Source organism: Nannobrachium achirus, assembly GCF_963921795.1.
Source record: "Nannobrachium achirus genome assembly, chromosome: 1".
Lineage (NCBI taxonomy): Eukaryota > Metazoa > Chordata > Actinopteri > Myctophiformes > Myctophidae > Nannobrachium > Nannobrachium achirus.
The window spans coordinates 27,506,919-27,530,757 of record NC_137810.1 but is presented as its reverse complement, the minus strand read 5'-3'; the positions used below and the strand labels follow the sequence as shown (position 1 = coordinate 27,530,757).

General features: G+C 41.2%; 1 protein-coding gene across 1 annotated transcript in view; it reads right to left on the bottom strand.

Annotated features, from left to right (window-relative positions):
* ror1 (receptor tyrosine kinase-like orphan receptor 1) overlaps positions 1–23,839 on the bottom strand; it is a gene marked incomplete at its 3' end in the record, with an annotated part of 53,756 nt that overhangs the window by 20,852 nt on the left and 9,065 nt on the right. Inside the window, exons 2-3 of the mRNA XM_080727899.1 lie at positions 16,462–16,752; positions 15,207–15,246 (exon numbers count right to left, since the gene is read on the bottom strand). Coding sequence (XP_080584025.1) covers positions 15,207–15,246; positions 16,462–16,723 — 302 coding nt within the window. The 5' untranslated portion in view covers positions 16,724–16,752. The remainder of the gene's footprint in view (positions 1–15,206; positions 15,247–16,461; positions 16,753–23,839) is intronic.

Here is a 23,839-nt window from a genome sequence, read left to right as displayed (position 1 = left end):
CTGGTTGACTGCCACAATAGAGGCTTCTGTCACACACAGAGAGAGAAAGAGAGAGATAGAGAGAGAGCTTACTGCTTCTTTTTCTTTTTTACAGATAAAGTGAAAAGCAGAAAGAAGAGATCGACTGTAGAAAGTGGTAGCAGGAAGGGAAAATGGTCGGCTTCACTTTCATTTTCAAGGCCGTCAATGCCAGGGTTTTCCTTCACAGCTGAAATAAATATCGAAATACTTCAGGAATAGCCATGGCCAACTCAAAGACCAAAAGAAATGATTGAGAATCAATCCTCTGTGATTCATGATCAAAATTGGGTCGGGTCAGTGCAACTGTGCTGGACACTGAGCTGAGTGGGCTCAAATAACCACTGTGCTGACTCAGACGCTGCCACACATCACAGGGCTCACACGTAAAAACCAAAGAGTTGACCTAATGACATCACTTGAGCTTCGAGTGCCAGAGGTGTTTGAAGGTGCGTGTGAGTCGGGGGGAGGGAGGGGGTGTGCACCTAGTGAGCTAGCTATGTACTAAGCAGGGTAACAGATTGTTTACAAATGTAACATACACACTATTGTATTCACATGCAGACCCACACAGCAGTGGAGCCCAGGGGTTCAAATGTTACTACTACAACTCAGAGGAGAGAGAGTTAGCGGAGGGAGGGAGAGACAGACGGAGAGAAACAAGGCAAAACCATGAAAATAGCGGGGGGTTTGTTTTACTGATCATTGACCCGTTATGTGTACAGATCCCTGAAAGCAAATAGAACTGGCAGAGGGAGAATAGCGAGGGAGTAAGAGGCCATGACAGAAAGACAGGGAAGGTGAAAGTGATGGAGAGAGAGGGAGAGAGAGAGAAACCAGGGAGGAAAGAGTGTGAGAATGACACAGAGTGAACGAGTGAGCTGCAGGGAGAAGGAAGAAAATGGAGAGCGAGAGAGAGAGAGAGGGGGCTGGAAACAGTTTGGAGAGCAGTGCTTGAGGCGATGTGTTGGGAGTGCTGTTAAACAATCCAACGCCATTGTTTGTGTATGTAGTAGGCCTATTTGTGTGTGTGCGCGTCTGTGTCTGTGTGTGCCTGTGCAGTTTGGTCTTCCATAAGCCTTGCCAAAACTAAGGCCTGGATCTGATTCTGTAATTCTCCTCCTGGCTCGAAAACTAGGAACTAAAACATCAGCCGTATAATGTCAGTGTCTCCAGGAAACCTCCTATCAACTGGGCCCAGTTTTTCAAAGGTTTTAACCTGAATAATTGTCCAGATTTTCAGATGTCCTTAGATATTCCTTTTCAAAAAAGTTTGTTTTTTCAAGGCAGGTTTTTCAAAACGTTAGGATATGGTATGACATCTACCTAATCTTGCCACCCTTTGGAAAAATACTGTTATAGCCAAGAATACATGAATAAACTACAAAGAAGTAGGATGCTTTTATTTGATCTAAGAACTTCAATAACTAAACAAAAACCTATTTCTCATTGAAAGGCAAAAAAGTTTCAACCCTACTTCAAGGACCTCTAATTGACTTTCTATCTGAACTAAACAGCAGTTAAAATGGAACTTTGTCATAAGGTTTGTTTATTGCAAATGTCAACATTAAATACTATTTAATCTACTTCATGACATACAGGTTGTGTTTTTCCCAAATTCTGACCAGATAAAATACAATTTGTAAAACAATACGGACCATAATCTTCGTACTAAATCCTCCCTGAATCCACCAATCAACTGTGGAATAAATCCTGGCTTAGATTGTCAGTGGGGTTACTTCCTAATCTTCTCTAGCCGAGTCCTCAGTTTATATATGATCTACTCTGAAACAGTTTTCTATAGGCATACACTCCAAATGAGGAACAAAGATTGTGGATCAAGTAACAAGCGAAGGATAGTTCAGTTGGTATGATAGTTCATGTACAGCTGTGGTTTGACCATAAATTAAGGAGGGTGGTTTATGGAACAAAAAAATAATAATTCACAGATTGGAATATTTCATAAGAGCGAGGAATATTTCAGAAGAGCGAGACAAAAACAACAACTAATATGCCCTTTTAAGTCATGGAAGACTAATATAAAGTTACAGTCTTTTTTCCCCCCACCCTTTCATTCCTGTTAAACATATCGCCGTCATTCCTAGGATGGGTTATGAGCCTGGACTGTAAAAATCTGTGTGGAAATAATAATAACAGGAAAAAGACAGGGAGAGCACGAAACAAAGACGACGGGGGAAGAGACAGCCGAGAGCGAAGCCACTAGGTGCTGTGATTTAGACAGCGCGCCCCGCCCCTCCCTACTCTCCCGCATGATTTACGACAGCCTAATGTCTAGATCACAGATCTGAATCTGAACACACAAAGACAGACACTTAAAAAAGACAGGAGGACACATGTTTGGCTGACTGGCTACCGACGGCACTCGGGGGACAAGAACATGCATGTCTGAGCAGCAGAAGCGTGACTTCCTGGGCAGAGCAGAGTAATACTTGATGAGAGTGATTAGGAGTCACTCAAGACGTATGATGTGGGGAAGCAAAACAACGTCGCACCTTGGAGGGCATAAATCTGCGGTTCCCAACCCTTTTCTGGACCAGGGCCCACTCTGAGAAATGTCAAAAAGCGTGCATTTTCAGAGCATGTTTATTTGGACGACCAATCAATCGATTGTGTTCCGGATTGGATCAATGGAATTTACTTATTGATCAATGGAAGCAAGTTGTGATAGGCTACTTAACAGTATCACAATGAAAACAGTTTTGTGGAAAATGTGCTTACGTAAAAAACACATTTTCTACGATGAAAACACAATGAAAAACACAGCTTTGTGTAAAATGTATTACATTTTTTTACGTAATGTATATAATATTAAAATCGTAGCGTTTTCTCTAATTTTGGGGGCCCATTGCAATACCTTGTGGTCCACCCGTGGAGTCCCAGCCCACAGGTTGGGAATCACTGCCTCCTGCTTGTCATAGCCGTCTGCAAAAGCCACATAGAGTTGTGATTAAGGCTGATTAAGGTGAAAATCCACCCTAATAAAGAATTCACAGATGGTAATCCATTGATCTCAGGTAGATTACACAGTAAAAACCTCAGTATTAATGTATCCATTTGTAACTCAAGAGAATGTACAAATGTAACCAAATGGACTGAGGATTTCACTGTGTAGTAGTAGTGTAAGTCGGAGGATCTGATATGGTACATTGAAATTGTTATTTCAACTGGGTTTATCTTTCGTGTATCCATAGCACCAAGATGATTACAGTTCTGCATTTTTCATAATTTTTATTTTGTTTTTCATTGAACTAGAACTACTTTTATGGGGTAGTTAGGGACGAGATTCAGCATGCTCAGAAAAACAGCAAAATGTGACGTGTTGTTAGTTTTAGTTAACTACTGTATAATGACCCAGCCTAGTACAAAAGCTCAAACAAGCAGTCATTTGGTCCACAGAGCATCAGTCTCACATGCAGAGTCAATAGACCCTCCCTCCATGAGTCTGTCTGTACATTTGTAATTTGTAAAAAGAACAATTTCCACAGATTTGGAATCAATGATCAATAAAAAGAAATTAAGAATTGAAATTGAGAATGAAATATTAAAACTTTCATCAAATTGTTGTACAGGCTAAATATTTTTTATAGACGGACATGTTGCTTCCCACACACACATGTACACACCTTAACCAGCCATCAATGAAGCTGCCGTTTCAGTCTAGAAAAACTGTGGATCCTGATGCGCCAATAAAAAGAAAATTTACAGGCCCCTGAACTCTTAAAACAAATAGGAGTAACTAACACATCATTCAGTCCATAGAACGGCCAGACACACTCAGACCTGTCACCCATATTTACAATGTGCTGTGTGTGTGTGTGTGTGTGTGTGTGTGTGTGTGTGTGTGTGTGTGTGTGTGTGTGTGTGTGTGTGTGTGTGTGTGTGTGTGTGTGTGTGTGTGTGTGTGTGTGTGTGTGTGTGTACTTCTGTGTGGTTCAAATGAACTCACAAGGGTCTTCACGGGGTGGAAACTGGGAAAACTCCAAATGAAATGGAAGGAGGGAGGAGAAGAGACAGAGAAACGTAAACATACAGAGGAGATAGGAGAGAAAAGCAAGAAATACTCCCAACTTTAAAAGAGTACCTCAGCTTTAAAGCATCTGATGTACAGGCTTCTATGTGCTTCTATAATACACTTTAATCAAACAAGAAAAAATAAAATAAAATAAAATAAAAGGGAAAACAACCATGTTGCATTTAAATCACAAAGCCTTTTACTGTGCAGAATATCTTTTTTTTTTTTTTTTGGAGAAGAGTCAGCCTACAAAAATAAAGATAAAGTTACAAACTCATTTGAATTCAGATTTTGTTCCTTGAACAGGATAAACAGCACTCTTTGCAGCCCAATGCCAGCCCCACAGCAGCAACCCAACCTCTACTAGCCAGTATTACTGATACACTCTTTCCCCGTCTCTCTCTCTTGACCATCCAATCTGTCGTCGGCTAACAGAGCTGGGTTTTGTGGTCTAAATGGTCTCAGTCCAGGGGGACCTGCTGTCTGACTAGTAGGACAGCCCACCCACATACTGGCCCTATGGAACAAGTCAAGCTACTGTCATCAATGCTGAGTGATATACATGCAGAGCTTAACATACACAGTAAAATCATGAGTGTTCATTTAACCAAGAGTGTACACAATGTAACCAAATGGACCCATAAGGGTCCATTTGTACTCTCTCAGTGTTACTAATGGATAAAATAACAGCCTCTCAGGGGTACTGATAGGTCAATATTGTGGTTCTGGTAGAACAAAAAAAATGTTTTGCCTTTGAAATGTTGAGAGGGATTCAATTTATGAGCGCTATATATAACTTTTCCATATGACTGAAACAATTTGGGCTATGAGGGTTGACATTGCATTGACATATCTTAACAGAGATGCCAGACAGCCCTGCAAGTAATGATGATAATCTGAATTGAGTTGAGTTAAAGGCCAGTGATCATGTGATGCGTGTTCAACTGAGCGACTGTATCATCTCACCACCACATATTGAACTTAACTTCACGTCAATGAATAGGTTAGGTTCATGCTGTATTATGGAACAGATTATTCTACGTACAGCATCAATCACATTGATCAGGTTAAGTTGTCTGGATGACCAAGTACACAGGCCACCATGTCTCAGCCTTTTAAATACCCTGCGTAAAGGGCATTGCCAGTATCACTTCAGATGGCATTTAGATATGGTTGGATGACATTTCATACAGAGTGGGGAGGCCACAACCTTCATTAAACTATAGTACTTGTCTGACTTTATTCTTTCTTTCTTTCAATCTATCTTTCTGGATAATGTATACAACTTTCTAGAAGGAACAGGAGGAACGTTTTACACTGACAGAGATGACATCCCATTGTGTTTGCATGTACAAAGACATGACCACACACTGTGCATGGACGTGTGCACATCTATCACACACACACACACACACACACACCACACACACGCGCACGCACGCACTCACACCAACACACACGCAAAATTCAGACTGCTGTTTACTTCGATCAGGTCTCCTCACAATAACCTGTAACACTGTAATTCAAAGGCAGACTAATACTCTGTACCAGACCTACATGACAACAGTTTGAGTCACAGAGAGCTTAAAGGAGAAAAACCCCAACATGGGATACAATAAAGTTAAGCAATAATTGTTTATGAACATAAAAATAATTGCTGTCAACTTTGTAAAAAAAACAACAATTCACTTGAGGCTTTGTAGTACATTGTGATTATCTCATGGCTGCAGGTGGTGTTGGCACAAGGCAAAGTGGCGTGCCTTAAACGCCTGTAGCAATGATTTAACATGATACTGTATATCATGTATTAGGCTAATTGCTTTTATAACATAACCAGCAATTAGCAGTGAGATGCACTCACAATTGTAACCAAAATGTTATGTTGTCCACTAAAGCGTAGCGTAACCATGGCTTATCGTCTTTATACAATGGAAAGCTTCAATGCATACCAATGGGCCGGTCCAACTCCGATGTTATAATGCAAAGTACGTACAAACAAAAGCCTCTGCATTTTTGTCTTTCTTTCTCTTCCACTCTCTAGCTCTCTCTCTCTCTCCGAACACCCCCCCACACACACACACACACACACACACACACACACACACACACACACACACACACACACACACACACACACACACACACACACACACACACACACACACACACACACACACACACACACACACACACACACACACACACACACACACACACACCATAGGCAATGAAAGAACACTGTGTCTAAATGTCTACATATCTGTGAGTATGTGTTCACTGGGGCGACGAAGGGCACAGTTCAGTGAGACCCCTGCACCTCTTCTAGGCCCTGAGGCAGGGGTGGGCAACTTTGATGATGGCGAGGGCCACTATATTTCTACCTTCACTCCAGAGAGCCACATTGCATATTGCTACGTCCTACTTTGTCATGCTAGTATCTCATTCAAAAGAAGCAAAAAATAGCCGATCTACAAGCTCAAAACGCATCGCAGTGCGATGCGTTGTTGTTATTCTTGAATTGGAATCCTGAAATGTACATTTTGATTTAATTTCAAACACATTTAGTTATATATTCTTGTTAACTTTATGAACTTAAATACAAATACATTGGACATAAAAAAAGACATTTTAATACTACTATACTAGTCATTTAGCTACTAATATAGACTGAAGGAATTAAAGCAGGTCATGTTTGGAATTGTAACAGCTGAAATCATTAATATATCAGTATTCCGGTATTAACCTGTGGGCCGCATTAAGTGAAGGTGGGGGCCGCATGTGGCCCCCGGGCCACCAGTTGCCCATGTATGCCCTAAGGAGAAGCCATGACTCACACAAAACACACACACTACACACATTCACTTGCTCCAACTACAGACTTTACCAGACTGACCCTGACCAGATTTGCCAACACGATCACCAACAGAAAGGCATAGGGGCCATTCTGGGAAACATGAAACAGGAAGTGGACACTGTCCATGAAATCCATGGCCATACTAAACTTCACATTGCAACATTGAGTCATAGTGGAGTCAAATACATTGTGCGAGGACAGAATAATGTTATCGTATAAATATAATACTTCAAGGAGTCTACACAGAACATATGCTGGTAGTATGAGGGCATGTGCACATGCATATGCTTTTCTATGTGTGCATATTATATGTGCATGCGTGGCTGTCTTCTGGCCAGTGGCCATGGTAGTATTTAGTAGGTAGGGTAGTGGAAGGGGGTCTTGGTGGGTTCTCTGGTTTCAAACAGTGCTGGAGCCCTGGGACTAGGCCATGTCAAAAGGGCCTATCCCTAGTGAGCCATATTAGGGCCCCAATCCCCAATCAATCAGCACCACGCTAAAAAAGAATCCACAACAAGGCAGCAATTTAGCTCCGCCGAGGGTTTAACGAAACATGTGTGTGAGATAGGGTTTTGTAGTCAGTCAGTGTGTGTGTGTGTGTGTGTGTGTGTGTGTGTGTGTGTGTGTGTGTGTGTGTGTGTGTGTGTGTGTGTGTGTGTGTGTGTGTGTGTGTGTGTGTGTGTGTGTGTGTGTGTGTGTGACTGTGTGTTTGTGTGCGCGCGCACACAGCGCTATGTGTGAAAACCTTTGAGACAGGGGAGAAAAACCCCAGTCTGCTCCGGATGTGAAACGTAGGGTACATGAGAGGGAAAACATCTACTCTCAGACTGCCTTTTGTTCCTCTGTTGAGATTTAATACAGTAGTAAGAACTACTTAGAAAATACAGTCACGTTGTAGTATAAATAAATGTGATATAATAATAATATATAATATAAAAGTTCAATTATCTATTTAATCCTAATTATTTTATTTATTATCTATTTAATGTACATTTATCTATTTAATCCTAACGCAAGAAAAGAGTACAAAAGAAAATCCCAAGCTACAGTACAAACGTAGTTCAAAGACCTTTAAGTTAAATTCCCACAGTGAAAAGCCTAACTATTCATCGGCTAAGTAAGCAAAGTATTAATGTTTCCTCGCTGTACGATTATTTACCATTTAGCATTCATGCACCATTTATCACATTTGACATATTGTCAATTGGCTCATAAGCATGGAACCATTTTCAGGCAAACACGTGTTTGTCTAGTGTCTGGATTTCCTAAACTATAGGCTGATGACATGACAGGAGAAATATGTTTTAATCAGGCTTAGTTTGGATCCCGGCTGGCCAACATCTGACAACCACAACGCTGTTGACATTGGCACTCAGGTAAGAAGGAGTGAAACCAGAACCCTTAATACAGCACAAACACAAGTTCACACATTCAATAAAAGGCCAATTGAAATGTGCTGTAACACGCAGAGTACAGTAAACACCCACACTGCCTTTGAACTCGGATTACAGATATCAATAAAGCCGTTAATAAAATTAGATACAGTATACTCCTGTATATATTCTTGTTATTTGGACCATATCCACCATCTTATATTTATATACATGAATGAATCATTTGCAGTCAAATACATTAATGGCACAGTAATCATTTTATGCTTGTCAAGCGGTTACAATGTATGGCTGCAGCACCCCGCACTAAAGATGAATACTGTCCGAATAAGGCTTAAAGTCTTTTTATATTTGAAAGAGAATGATGAGGAGAGACGCACAGTGGGGAGCATCGCTCACAAAACGCTGTCAGCCGATTCCTTTTTAAGAAAGGTCGTCGGGATGGAGCAAAAGCGACAGGAAGATGGAGAGAGCAGCCGGGTCAGACAGTAGATGAAAAGAAAGAAGACACTTGAGCAGAAGAGCGGGATAGGGGAGAATCTGGTCTGCGTTAGAGCAGCTGTCTCATCCTCCGCTATACGATGCAGACAGTGGAGAAAGGTGGGAGGAGGGGAGAGGAGGGAGGGAGGGGGGTTTGTAGGGAGTGAGTGAGTTGTGTGGGGGGGAGCACAGATATTTTTGTAATTGCTTTCTTTGCCAGCGTTGAGAGAAAAGCACTGGGGGAAGCTTTGGGAAATTTAAACAGCCTTGACAGCCAGGGTGTAGTGGTATTAATCTTTTCAAACGGAGAGAAAACCCCTCCATTATAAACACAGACACAGACCCCCTGATCAGGGGTGGTACGCCGCCTACACTTTGTATATAACTGGCTGTCGGACGAGAAACCCTCTAACCTCGGAGAGGGTGACAACGAACAAAAAGGCTGAAATCGGAGTTGGGAGTTTTTGGTGTGAAAAGGGAAGCGTAACAGGCCGCGTCTGTGCTGCAGCCCGACTGCAGGCATACAGTTCATCACTCAGCTCCCACTGTGTGTACATTTACATTTCACTGACCTATTCTTTTCTGATCACATGTCATGCACATCTGAAGTTTCACATCATTTTCTCTGATTAATTTGCTTGAATGTTTCTAAGAATAAGTGAAACTTGTATAATTACATAATACAGTATACAGAGCAAACCTCTTGTATACAGTGTGTGTGCGTGTGTGTGTGTGTGTGTGTGCGTGCGCACACGCGTGCCCGTACACACAGTATAGGACAAACAATCTCGTAACATTATGTTGTTTTTTTCTTTCTTATTGCCTTGTCGTTTACTGTTGATCTCAACCTCAACTATGCACGAAGTGGATAATTCAAGGCCTGCTCCCTGGGAGTGCAGTCTGCCATTACACTGGCCTCAGTTAGGAGTTATTAAGTGTCTCTGATCTGAGCTTACAGCCAAATCTGCTGTCGGCCTCGCTCCCCTTAATCGGACCTGAAAGCTGGCCTCCCTGCAGAAACCCGGCATCAAAGAACAACACGCTACCCCAAGTGTTAATGGTGCCATCCTCCTCCCCGGCTAACACTGTTTTTCTTTCACTCCCTGCTCCATCTCCCCCTTTTCCTGAACAAGGAGGAAGTGTGGGGGTTAGAGAAAGAGCGCGCGAGAGAGAGAGAGACAGAGAGAGTGAGAGAGGTAGAGTTGGGGTCTAATTTTGGCTGGCGAGACGTTTTCCCCTTGCCCTCTGTTTGTTCTGGCTCTGTGAAAACATGGAGGGTGGGAGAAGGAAAAGAAATGGAGGGAGAAGCAAGAAGCAGGGGCGTGGGGCGGTGGGGTGTGGGTGGGGTAGTACAGCCCCATTGATGCAACAACCAATGGTTTCTTTTAGAAATCTGAAAATGATTGTGATTATCTTTTGCGGTAAAAATGGGCTTTAATGAGGAAAAGATCCGAAGCCTCAAACTTTCCATCCTCGCTCCTTAGTGAATGTTTTCTCGTTCAATCCCCCCACACCCCCCCATTCTGCCCAGCAGTTTCCCCCAACTCTTCTTTCTGATTTTGTTCACTCTGCCACTCTCCGTTTCTCTGATATACGCTCTGGTCACACTGAACCACAGTACAGACATGCTGGCTGGACGGTTGTCTAAACATCTAGGCTGCGAGCTTGAGGTTTGTCTCTGAAGAACCAACCCAATGGACACACACACACACACACACAACCACCATAGAATGTGTACATGTAAACCTAACTCGGAAGAGGTAGAAACCCTAGCACAGACCAATGCAAATAAAACACAAAACAGGGCAGAAACAGGACTAAGAGCTTAAAAAGCTCGCTAGTGGACCCTAGAGGCTGTGCTGCTCCTTATACCAAAGTGGTTTGAATCATTAGAGCCCAATGTTCTTACTAGTGGAGAAAAAAGGAGGGGAGTGTTACATGTGTTGTATAACTTGTATAACTAGAAAGATGCAATTGGAAATAGCAAGTTTGATTGCCGTGACTATTCTGCAGCAAGTCAACTGTCACGTGAAGCTCAACCAATACTAGCACCACTCCTAAAATGTTTTTCCATCAATTTCCAAAGTCATCTGATTCACAAAAAAGTTGATCTAGTGGTGAAAATAAAGTTTACCCATAACTACACCTGTGTTGCCCTGTCAGCCAACCACACTAAATAGAAAGATGCAATTGGAAATTGCAAGTGTGGTTGCCTATTTATTGTCTGGATAGCCATATTGTCATGTGAAGCTTGACCAATCCTCAAGCTAGCACCACTCCCCCAATGATCTCAATGAACTTACTCTATAATGGTGGAGTCACCGAGAATGCGGCTTCCTGATTGGCAAAAAGATAAAAAATATGCTGCACTAGAAAATATAGTGTGTTACCCTCCAGGCAACCACACTAATTACTGAAGGAGGTGTTAGGAAAGGCCATTGGGTCACCAAAATCAGTAGCATTCATCCTACAGTCTGCTTATTAAATTATGAAATATATTGTGTACAAAGCTGATATTTTGGCCTAAGGGTGGTGCTAGGGGCAGGGTCGTGGGGTCACTGCTAACTGTTAGGATTCATCCTCAAGGGGAAATGTGCTTAGCAAATTTTATGGCAATCTGCCCCTTAGATTTTGAAATATATTGTGTGCAAGTGGACATATTGGCTAGAGTAGAGGGAAAGGCCATGTGGTCACCAGAATCATTAGGGTTCATCCTACTGGAAGCATGAAAGTGCAAACAGCCAGTTAAAATATCTTGTGTTGGAAAGAGTTACCAAACAACTGACGTTCCATCCTTCTAGAAGGTGATGCAGTGATGCAGTCTATTAACAACACTCAGATTTAAAAAATAATAATACAGTATACTTGAAAATAAGTCATTTCCCCTTCTTTGCAACTTGGAATCTGTGATTAGTAGCTAATAGTTTTGCCTATAATATGCCAATAAGGGGGGTATTATTCTTAATCCTGGCAGTGACTATTTAAATCCTGCAAAAACCCTCAATATGTTATTCTATGCGCCATGGGAGTGTGCATTGTGCACTGTGCACGTGCACACACAAGGGTGAAAACCTTTCTTCTGAACTAACCAGTCTATGTGCCAGGTGTCTTTCCAAAAACTGTCAATCTGAGAGCAGTTTTCTTTTTCTTTTCCATTCTGACACATCAATAGCTGACGTAGAGCATGTAGGCAGAGGTCAGCACATGTCATCATTAGCCGACCTCGTCTTCTTCACATCTGCCAGTCCTCCTTACAACTAATAACATGGCCATGACACTAATGATGAGCAGCAGTGACCATCACCCCCACCAGCATGTAAAACGGAGGCCCCTGTCCATTCAAATGAAATGTCATAATGAATGCATTTAAGCAGTTATGAAACAGCTGCACGCCTCTGAAACAGACTCATGGTGAGCAGAGTAACCTGGGAGGAAGAGGCGGGGGGAAAAAGCCCACCAGAAGCACTTGATTTATCTTAACCACATGAACCCTAGCATCCCTATTCCGGGGCCAACATTCAATGAAAATAGCAGGTCTACAGTACAAGCTCACAATGCATCGTGAGCTTGTAGACAGGCTCTTTGTCTTGTGGAACGTTTAAGGAGAATAGGTGAGCGTTAATAATGATGATTACATTCTCACATCTAACTATGTTTTAGTTTCCAACCGATATACATTTGAGTGTAGGGGACAGAGCATCTAGTATCTGTTTAGATAAAAAGCAAGAAGAGCCTGTATCTGTTGAGATGAAAGGCAAGAAAACTTGTTGTGTAAGTTGACAGCGGATCCGAAGTGAGGCAAGGTTCATAGGCTCAGATTGCTGTACTCTAACTACCCAAGAGAGTTGATGGAAGACCTTTAACACACAAAAGCCTGGTAATGGACAATCAGCGCCATGAATATGAAACAGCTCATGAATATATGGAGATATACTCATGCTAGCGTAGCTCCTGTTGAGTGTTGCGCGCACACGCACAGACATGCTATAGCTCAAAATGCTGGCTTACGGTAAATACATTACCGTAATCTACTAATAAGAACCTTCCACTCGGGTAACAGTACGATCCAATTGTTTGATCTCCCTAATTAACATATTCTACAGAGAGAAGAATGAAAGAAAAGTTGTCGTTAAGTAACACTGGGAGGCTTAACGAAGGGGCACATGTTTACGAATGAGTATGTGTGCAATCACAGTATACATGATTATGAATGTTTGTGTTTGTGTAGTATTGTGCATGCATGCGCAAGTATGTGTGCGGGAATTTAGTTAAGTGTCTGCTTTCCACATTGCGCCAGACTTTTTGATTGAATATTCCAAGAGCCCTGCATGGAACATGGCAGGCAGCCTCGCCATAATGTCATTGGGGAGAAACAGCCAGCTTATGTCCTTTGATCTGCCGAGGATCAAACGAACAAGAAACTTCACACAGATTTATTCCATAATGCTGGGGAGATGTCAGAACTAAACACAAAGGTCAGACTGACATTTTCAAGACTATCATATATAATACTGTATATTCTTTCATCAAAAGTATATTCGTCGTTTGTTGCAGATTAATTTGACATTAGGAATAAAAATCAAGGTTCAAAGTTATTCATGTCATTTGAATTCCTATGCACTCGCTCTCTTAATTAAAATAATGGTGCATGACCTTGATAATGACAGACAATGATTATGATAATGACAGACAATATACAACAAGATGCCCCTAACTGTTAACTTTTCCTGAACACTGAACCTGAAAGTTTGAAAATCCATATACAGTATACTATACCCCCTGCTGCTACACAGGACATTGCAGATTGCAATCAGGTTTCAACTAAAGTCATTAAGACAGGCCATTCATTCTCAATTTAACCATTTAACAATTTAAACCTCATGAATGAGTCTCTATTCCATTTCTGGCTATATTATAAATCCTAATATGCGAACATTCTTCAAAAATAGCAGCTCTACAAGCTCACAACAGGTTACAGGTTTGCGAGCTTGTAGACTGGCAAATAAATTTGGTGTAGACTACTACGGGGGAAAAGGAGGGGCTATAGACCCCTGGGTCAAGAACGTATATAGGGCATAAGTGGTTAAGTAACTTAATTCTGGTCAACTAACTAAATAAATGGCACACGCTTTTAATTGAAATTCCAGAGTGTCCCACAAATTAAATGATCCAAGACCCTAGATACCAAAATGCCAAGGGTTTATTGTTAGTAGTATAGTAATATAGTTTGGTCAGCGGTTTCATAATGTCCGGTTGTGTCCACAATTAAGTGTTAAGCCAAATAACATTTGTAAACAGGTTTTTCATCAGTATTGGACAGAAGATGTCTGGAGAAATGACACATTTGTAGCATATTGCGATAACAGCTTGCATTATTATGATTTGGTGTTCCAACCAAATGTGCATATCAGAAAAGATCCAACAGTAAACAAATCAATAGGTGGATACCTTTTTATATTTAAACAAATCCCACCTAAGGAAACTTTATAGACAGTGCCTGAATTTAAAAAATCACACCCGTGTGAACTGAGCGGTGGAGTCTGTGCGCGCGCGTGTGTGTGTGTGTGTGTGTGTGTGTGTGTGTGTGTGTGCGTGCGTGCGTGTGTGTGAGTGTGAGTGTGCCTTGCCTGTTCTGGCCTGGCCTGAACAACAGCGCCCCTCCCTTAACATGTGTGGTCAGAAAAGGTACTACACCACAGGCTTGAGGCTACATACAGACCCACCCAACCACATACATACATACATACATACATACATACATACATACATACAAACAAACATACATACCTACACACACGGCCACGCTATGGAGACGGTGTGACCACCGCTCAAAAAATGGATTACCACAAGTAGGTATGAAATTCTGTCCTACATCATAAGTGTTGAAAAATGTACTGCTGATTAGGCACCTCTAACATTATAAATCAATAATATGAGTAAGAAACACTCATACTGTATATATAGAAGAAACACTCCCATTGTCCTGTCCCTTGCCATTTTAATCTTTAACTAACATGGCGTGGCATGGTGCACAAGCAAGAGACATACAATCCCCCCAAACTGTTTAAGCCATCATGGTGGAAATGCTGGCATTGGCCAAAACGCCTTGATCCATATACCAAACAGAACCTTGCTCCATATGTCATTTTTAAAGTTATGACATTTGTATTTCTCAAAATGATGGTATTAGGTATCCAGCATGACTTGGCTGGGTGCAGTGGAAACACGCTGACAAATGGTTAGCACTAACAAGCAATCACTTTCTCTTAGACCAACATCTCTCTTGATTCAATTTAGGGATTATTGCCTTGTTTTAACTCTTGCCCCATGCTCCTAACCTCTCTTCACACACCAGGCTAGATCCAGTGATGTGTTGTGACCCTGAGCAGCTATATAAAGTGAAAGGTTGACTGAGGAAAAACAGACTTACGTTGACGGCCGTCCTGGCAGAGATGTTGGGAGGTGTTGTTCTGGAAAAGAAGACAATTATTTAAAAAATCAAACCTCGGTTCGAAGTGGAGCGGTGAATCTGAGCAGCTATACCCTGTGTGTGTTGCTAAATGCCTAAACTGTAAACTGTGCCTGTGAGTGAGTGGTGAGTGTGCCTGGCCTGCACAAAACAGCGCCCCTCCTTTAACTAGTGTGTTGTGTGTGGCCACTCAAGGTATTGCCAGGCTACGGACACGGCCAGCCACCCAGCCACCCACCCAGCCACCCAGCCACCCACCCAGGGACATACCCACGGACATACCTGTCTATTGGGAGCGCTTTCACCGCTCCAAAAATGTGTATATATTACAGGAGGAACAATACTGTTCCAGACCTTCCTGTCTAAGCTGCCAGCTAGGTGAAAACATGGAGAGCGTTGAACTGACTACTGCTACCACTATTAACTCACTATTGTATGGTATTGTAATATGTATGCTGTATTGTGTTTTCATCTCAATGTCCTTAATATTTGTAAACTTGTTTTAGCTTTGTGTATGTTTTTTATATTGTTCTGTGTGGATCCCAGGAAGACTAGCTGCTGCCAAGTGTAACAGCTAATGGGGATCCTAAATAAACCAAACTAAACATCTAGTACTAGAACTGTATTAGGACACAAGAGTGTCAAAACTGCCACTGCTTGCCTCACGTCACATCATTTGTCCTCACATCCGCTCTGCCCCTCACCTCTGGAACTCCCTATCCCCCGACATCAGAAACTGTGAATCACTCCCCACGTTTAAAACCCACCTCAAAACTCACTTTTTGCTCTGCTGCTAATTGTTCTGTTTTTATTGTGATTTGTTCTCTATACTAACTGCTGTTTTTATATTTTTGTGCTCTGCTGCAAATTGTTCTAGTTGTGATTTTGTTTTGTCCTTTGTATTAACTGCTGTTTTTATATTATTGTACGGCGACCTTGAGTGCCTTGAAAGGCGCCTTGTAAATAAAATGTATTATTATTATTATTGTTTGGTTGCCAACTTTGCATGCTCTTAAATAACAGACAAAAACTGTATAAATGTAGATTGTACTTGAATTGCAGCAAAAAGCTCAATGAAGATGCTTTTTTTAAAGCAGTACATAACCTAAATCCAAACTGGGCATTGCATGTAATGTTGCACATATTAGAAATGAACCAATTTTTTTTCCCTCAAAATCCTAAATTACCTCACACAAACACACAGCGGTTAACTTACCGAATTTGACAAACAGTACTCCTGTGGTGGACACGGTGCCCTGGTTGTTGAGGGCCACACACTGGAAGTAGCCCGTGTCGGTGGTGTCCAGGTTGCGAATGCGGAGGCGGGAGCCGTACGGCGTGGGCCGGTAGGAGATCCGCCGAGGCTCCTGCACCACGGGAGCGTCGTTCTTCAGCCAGCGCACCACGGGTGGCGGGTTCCCAGACACGCGGCAGAAGAGCTCGGCGGTGTGGCCCAGGGAGGTGGTGATGTTATTCATGGGAGCGTCCAGGCGGATGAACAACGGTCCTGGGAGAGGAAGAGATGGGAGAGAGAGAGAGAGAGAGAGATGATGATGAAGGGGAAGAATAGAAGGCCGTGAGGGAACGAGGGAGCGAGCGAGGGAGGGGGAGAGGAAAAGAAGGGGAAACCAAGTGAACAGATGAAGAGAAGGGGAGGAAGAAAAGGGGACAGATGTGGAATTGAATAAAGATGCAACATTGCACAATGCACCGAACACAGAACAGCATAAGGAACCCATAAATAATAATAAATACGCTAGGTATTGCATCAAAGGAGACAGACTGTAAAAACTGGGAATTAAAAAAAAGTTTTTCTTTCTTTCTTTCCAGTTAATTTCATTTCAGATCTGTTGTGTGTTAAAATAAGAGGAATTTGCTGCTTCAAATGCGATGATGGACGGCCTTGTAAAGGTTTTCATATCTATAGGTTCCTGAGGTGAGATACTGACCATGACCTCAGCTTCTTATAAGCTGCTCTGGATAATACAGTTGATCTGTTGTTGCGACCGTAGGTCGCTACTTACTGTAGAAACCACCACAAAGTGTAACTCCCTCCGTCTGTCTGTCACACCTCACACGTCACACTCTTGCCCTGCTCATATCTCCGCAACCGGGTCCCTGGGGGACCCCCAGATGTAAAAAATGACCAAATGTGCTAAACTGACCAAATGACCACCCCAACGGGGCTGCTCACGGGGAATTCCCGGGGACCACCCACTCCTGGTGCTCCAGAATGGATGCAAAAGTGGTGGCGCCCCAGTGGAGGACCCCCTACACTGCAGCTCACATAAAATGCCGTAACTCCGGCTAGGAGCGACCGGGACAGCCGGGGCCGGTACCTATTCGTCCGCCTTGCCGGCGTGGAGACCCCACCCCTCATTTCTCACATGGCCCTCTTCTAGCGCCACCATGAGGCCGATTCTTGCAAAACACATTTTTGGACACTGCTCCTACAATTTTTGCCCTAAAATCACGCAAATCGGTACACAGTATGTCTACACTCATCCCATCAACATGAATCTCTCCCATATAGCGCCACCTCCAGGCCGATTTTTAAAAACACATTTTTGGACACTGCTCCTACAGATTTTGCCCTCAAATCACGAAAATCACTACACAGTATGTCTACACTCATGTCAGCAACATGGATCAGGAAGATTTTGGCAAAACACATTTTTGCCCTATTTGTGGAGATAAGTGACCTACGGTTGCTTATCTCCCGATTAGGGAGTCTTACTGGTGTTAAGTGTATTGCGTGTATAGCCATGTAGTGTGTGCGACTGTGCGTGTGTGCTTGTGTGTGTGTGTTTGTGTGCGTTTGCTTGCATCTGCCTGTGTCCTGTTGTGTAAGACACACACACACACACACACACACACGCCAAAATGAAACTGCAGCGTAGGAATTCTTTAGCCTACAAAATATGTTGTGGTTGCTGCTGTGGTAACAAATTATTAGACTTTTCACCATGGCAGTATATCGCCAGAGAACTCTTTTTTTTCTTCTTCACAATTCGTCTCTGTCGGGTGGAAACCTCTTATGTCCAAAACAGTTACTTTTCAGGACTTTTATTCAAAAATGGCAAAAGTAAAAGATCCAAAGGCGCAAAACATGTCGCTTTGTGCGTCATTTCGAGCGTGTGGATCTGTTACTTTTGAGACTTTTGCTTCACGCTGGTAGGGAGTAAATTAAAAAAAAAGAAAGAAAAAAAAAGTTGGGAATATGGATATAGGAGGTTTCTGCCCAACAGCGACGATTTGCTTTTCCAGCATTGGGGCCAGTTCAGGTCCAGGGACTCCCTGGGGTCTTTAAGGGAGTTTCAGGAGGTCCTGACTCCCAAGCTATAATGTGTTAACCCATACAGGGCCAGATTTCCAAAATATGAATATGAATGTGCACTTATAACGCCAGGAAATAGCTATTTTGTATCCCCCCAGACCACCTTAACCAGACCACCTTAACGAATGCACGTTCAGCATACCATACCACCAGATGACCACTAGAGACCACCATACACCATACACTGACATGGTCCCATGTTAAGCCTGTTTAAATCCACATAACAGGATGAGACGCTGACTTGGTCCTCATTGACTTAACATGGACGGGCCGCCGGTCACCATTTCAGCTCAATACTGTTCAATTCGTGCTTGATCGTCTCAAACCACCATTGGTATGGGCATCGGGACGTATATAGATGCCACGTCGTGAGTACACGTTGAGACTGGAGAGCAAACTTTTGTAAAAAAAAAAGCAAAAAGAGGAGAAAACAGGCAAACATGGCTCTGAAGAGGAACACCGACGACATTGATGAGATCAAGAAATCTCTCAATTTTATGTCGGGGGAATTGTCTACAGTGGTAAAGCAGCAAGCGATACTGATGGAGCTAATAAAGGAAGTCACGCTTCTGAAGACTGCCGTCCAGGAAAAGGACAAGAAGATTGGAGAGTTGGAGCAAAGAATAGATGATATCGAACAATATACGAGGATGGAGGACGTGATTATCACCGGAATGAACGTCAAACCGCGATCCTATGCTAGAGCTGCCGCCGAAGGGAGAAGCGACGGTGAGGACGCAGCACCAGAAGACCAACAATCACTTGAATCACAGGTGATTGAGTTCTTCAAGGGTAAAAAGATCACCCTTGTTGCAAACAACATCGCAGCCTGCCATACCCTCCCAAGGAAGGACCGGAACGACAAACATGCAATCATTGTTCGATTTGGGAACAGAAGACACAAGACGGAGCTACTGTCGCAGTGGAAGAAATTAAAGGGATCCGAGGTTTACATGAACGAACACCTGACCAGGAAGAATGCTGAGATCGCCAGAGAGGCTCGCAACCTGAGGAAGCAAGGTAAACTAAAGTCAACTTGGACGAGGAATTGCAGAATTATGGTACGTCAAAACGGAGCCACGCCAGAGGAAGAAAAGGTACTGACGGTAAGAGAGCTGAGCGACCTAGAGCCGTTCAGATAAATGCTTTGGCCATATGAACACACTGACACCGTGATTGTGTCTCTGTCCTCTGAAATGGAACACTTATATTTCTTTACTTTTTATTCTCTGTTTTTTCTCGTTGGATTTTTTGTGCATGATATTTTTCAAGCCTTAACTCTGCCTGACGACAGACTGCCTCTTTTTCTAATGCAGTATATTACTACATTTTTTTCATTAATATCTAATTTTGCATGGGAACTGCATGGATTTACTTGGAGTCGAAAGGGATATTTCAATTTTTTATATCCAACTTTGTTCCTGCATGTACATGTCCAAGGCCTTTTTTTACCTGTTTTTCTTTTGCTACTCCTGCATGGATGCTCTTTGGATTCTCTACTTCAGTTTTGTCCTCTGATGGATATTGCATGGCTCAATCTGTTCTTATTTTTTCTTCATGACTCCTGCATGGGCTATAATCTTGTTTTTCTATATTTTTTGGACTTCATGCTATGTGGAAAGATAGTGCTCGGTACTATTGGATCTAGTAACAGTTTTTGCCTTTCGGGTTTTTTTTGTTTTGGACTTGTTGATACTTGGACAGCAGCTGAGCTGTGCTTTTTTTCCATTCTAGTGGACATGATGCTTCTTTGGTGCGTGTGTGTGTATGCGTGTGTATGTGTGTGTGAGTGCGTTAGTATGCCTGAGGTGTATGCATGTGTGCTTGGGCTAGAGCATATATGTATGACCGGAAGGTGTGCATGTTGGCATTGGATTGTGTGTTGCTGTGAGAGTGTGCATGTGAACAAGTGTACCTACATCTTCAAAGTAATATTAGGCAGTATTATGGACCGCTCATCTGTTTATGTGCAGATATATCTGGGCTATTTATGTAAAGTGACCCTTATGGAGTGTAAAGACCTTTTCATGAACTCATGACAGATCTTGAGGATAATCTCACATTCCCATTCAGAGATACTGATGACGTAGAATTTTTTGATGATGGCAGAGACGATACAGTAAATAATGAACAATATGAAAAATACAAATTTAAAAATTTTGAAATTCCTGAACATAAATTCTATGAAATTGGCCATAATATTGACCCGGAAAACAATTTTTACAATAACCTAAACAACACTTGTGAGTATTACACAGAGGAACAATACAAGCATGTTAAAATGGAAGGTACATTCTCAATTATACATTTCAATAGTAGGAGTCTAAACAAAAATATTGGTAAAATAAAGAAAGTACTCGCTAAGTACAAGAAATTCAGCGTCATCGCAGTCTCAGAAACTTGGCTAAATGAGGGAAATGATCAAAATGTGGAGTTAGTGGGGTATGAATTGTTCACATCACACAGGACCAGCACAACGCGGGGAGGAGTTGCCCTTTATGTGGACACTGGTATTAGATGCAGCATGGTGCAGAGCATGACAACTAATCTAGATGGTATCTTTGAATGTGTCACAGTAGAAATAGTCCTTGAAAAATCTAAAAATATGTTTGTAAGTTGTATTTATAGAACACCTGGATCCTGCCTAGACACATTTAATTATAACCTAGACAATATTTTTAGTAAAATAAATAATAACAAGATGCACTGTGTGTGCGGTGACTATAATGCCGATCTCCTCAACCCCCATGGAAACAGTAAAATAACAGCTTTTATTGATACCATGTATGAAAACGGTCTATTCCCTGTTATAAATAAACCAACTAGATTAACTATAAATACAGCTACATTGATCGATAATATCTTTACAAACACTTTTGACAACCAAATAATAGCGGGACTATTAATAAATGACACCAGTGACCACCTTCCAGTATTTGCCATTTTTCACAATTTATTTAAACTAGAAGCTAAAACTAAAAACAACACATACATCATAACTCGACACAGAACACCAGAAGCTGTCGCTGCTCTCAAGGAGGACCTAGATAGACAGACCTGGAATGAGGTCTACAATACAGATGACCCAAATAGGTCATATGACTCTTTTTTGTCAACAATAACGGAACTCTATAATAAACATTGTCCATTAAAACAAACCCAAAGTACGAATATCCATACAAATGAGAAACCTTGGATAACCAAAGGAATAGAAAATGCCTGTAAAAAGAAAAATATGCTGTATAAATTATTCATAAAACACAGAACAAAGGAAGCTGAGAATAGATACAAGACATATAAAAATAAATTAGTTAATATAATAAGAGTAAATAAAAAGAACTATTACCAAAAATTACTAGAGCAGCATAGAGGTAACATCCAAGCTACATGGAAAACTTTAAATAACATAATTAAAAAAGGTAAGGGAAAAGGTGAGTATCCAAGCTATTTTATTAAAAATACTATAAATATAAATAAAACTAAAGACATTGCAGATGAATTTAACAATTTCTTTGTCAATGTAGGACCAAGCCTTGCAAACGATATTGAAGAGCCGGGAGATATGAATGGTTTGAAGGAAAAAACACCAAAACAAAATCCATATTCAATTTTTATTAGAAGTGTAGATGAAAATGAAATTATAAATATAGTCAAGAATCTAAACAGCAAAAAATCTACTGATAGTACAAATATTGATATGATACTAATTAAGAATATAATACAAACCATAGTTGTACCTTTCACACATATTTGTAATCAATCATTTAGTACTGGCATATTTCCCAATAAAATGAAGACCGCTAAAGTTATACCCATCTATAAAACTGGAGACAAGCATCAATTTACAAATTATAGACCCATCTCCCTGCTCTCTCAATTCTCAAAAATATTAGAAAAACTTTTTGTTGCAAGGCTTGATAATTTCATTGATAAGCACCAACTAATAAGTGATCATCAGTATGGCTTTAGGTCAAACAGGTCCACCTTGATGGCAGTGACAGAACTGGTAGAGGCAATCTCAACTGGTATTGATGACAAGGAGTATACTGTGGGGGTCTTTATTGATCTTAAAAAAGCATTTGATACTATTGATCATAAAATACTTATTAAAAAGATGGAGAGATACGGCATTAGAGGAGTTGCCAACAAGTGGCTAGAAAGTTACTTGCAAGACAGAAGGCAGTATGTGCATATGAATGGTGTTGACTCAGACCCACTATATATCACGCATGGGGTCCCTCAGGGTTCCGTGCTGGGTCCAAAGTTGTTTATTATGTATATAAATGATATAGGTAATATACTGACTCAACTGAAATATGTATTATTTGCAGACGATACTAGCTTGTATAGATCGGGAGGAGATCTTGAGCAGCTTCTGTATGAGGTGGAAAATGAACTTCAATTACTTAAAAAGTGGTTTGATGTCAATAAATTATCATTAAATCTCAGTAAAACAAAATACATGCTCTTTTGTAATAGAAAAATAGATATACCTGTGAAACTAACAATACAAAATGTGGAAATAGAACAAGTAAGTGAACATAAATTTTTAGGAATCACCATAGACAATAAACTCTGTTGGAAACCGCATATAGCTAATATAAAGTCAAAATTATCTAAAACAATAGCGATATTATATAAATTAAAACCCATTGTAAATAATATCTCACTAGACTTACTTTACTGTTCCCTCATGCTTCCATACTTAACTTACTGTGTGGAAGTATGGGGGAACACTTATAAAACCATCACCAATCCTATCATCATGTTGCAAAAAAAAGCCATAAGAATTGTAAACAAATCTGACTACTTGGCGCCAACCAATCCACTATTTATAAATAAACAAATTCTAAAATTTGAAGACTTAGTTGATCTAAACATTGCCATAATAATGTACAAAGCCCACCACAAGAAACTTCCACCCAGCATGCAGAGGCTGTTCAAGGCTCGTGAGACCCAGTACCAACTCAGGGGGACACATGTATTTGAGGGATCAACCCCAAGAACCAACATAAAAGACAGGTGTCTATCTGTAAGAGGGGTAAGCATATGGAATAGCTTGGATAAAGAACTGAAAATGTGCACATCAATCACTAAATTCAAAAAAATGTTCAAAACAAAGATAATAAATAAATATAGAACATTATAATATATTAAAATTATATTAGCATTATAAATAAATATACACACATTTATAAATATATTAATGCATTTATTATAAATAAGTAATAAATGTATAAAATATAACATCGGTACT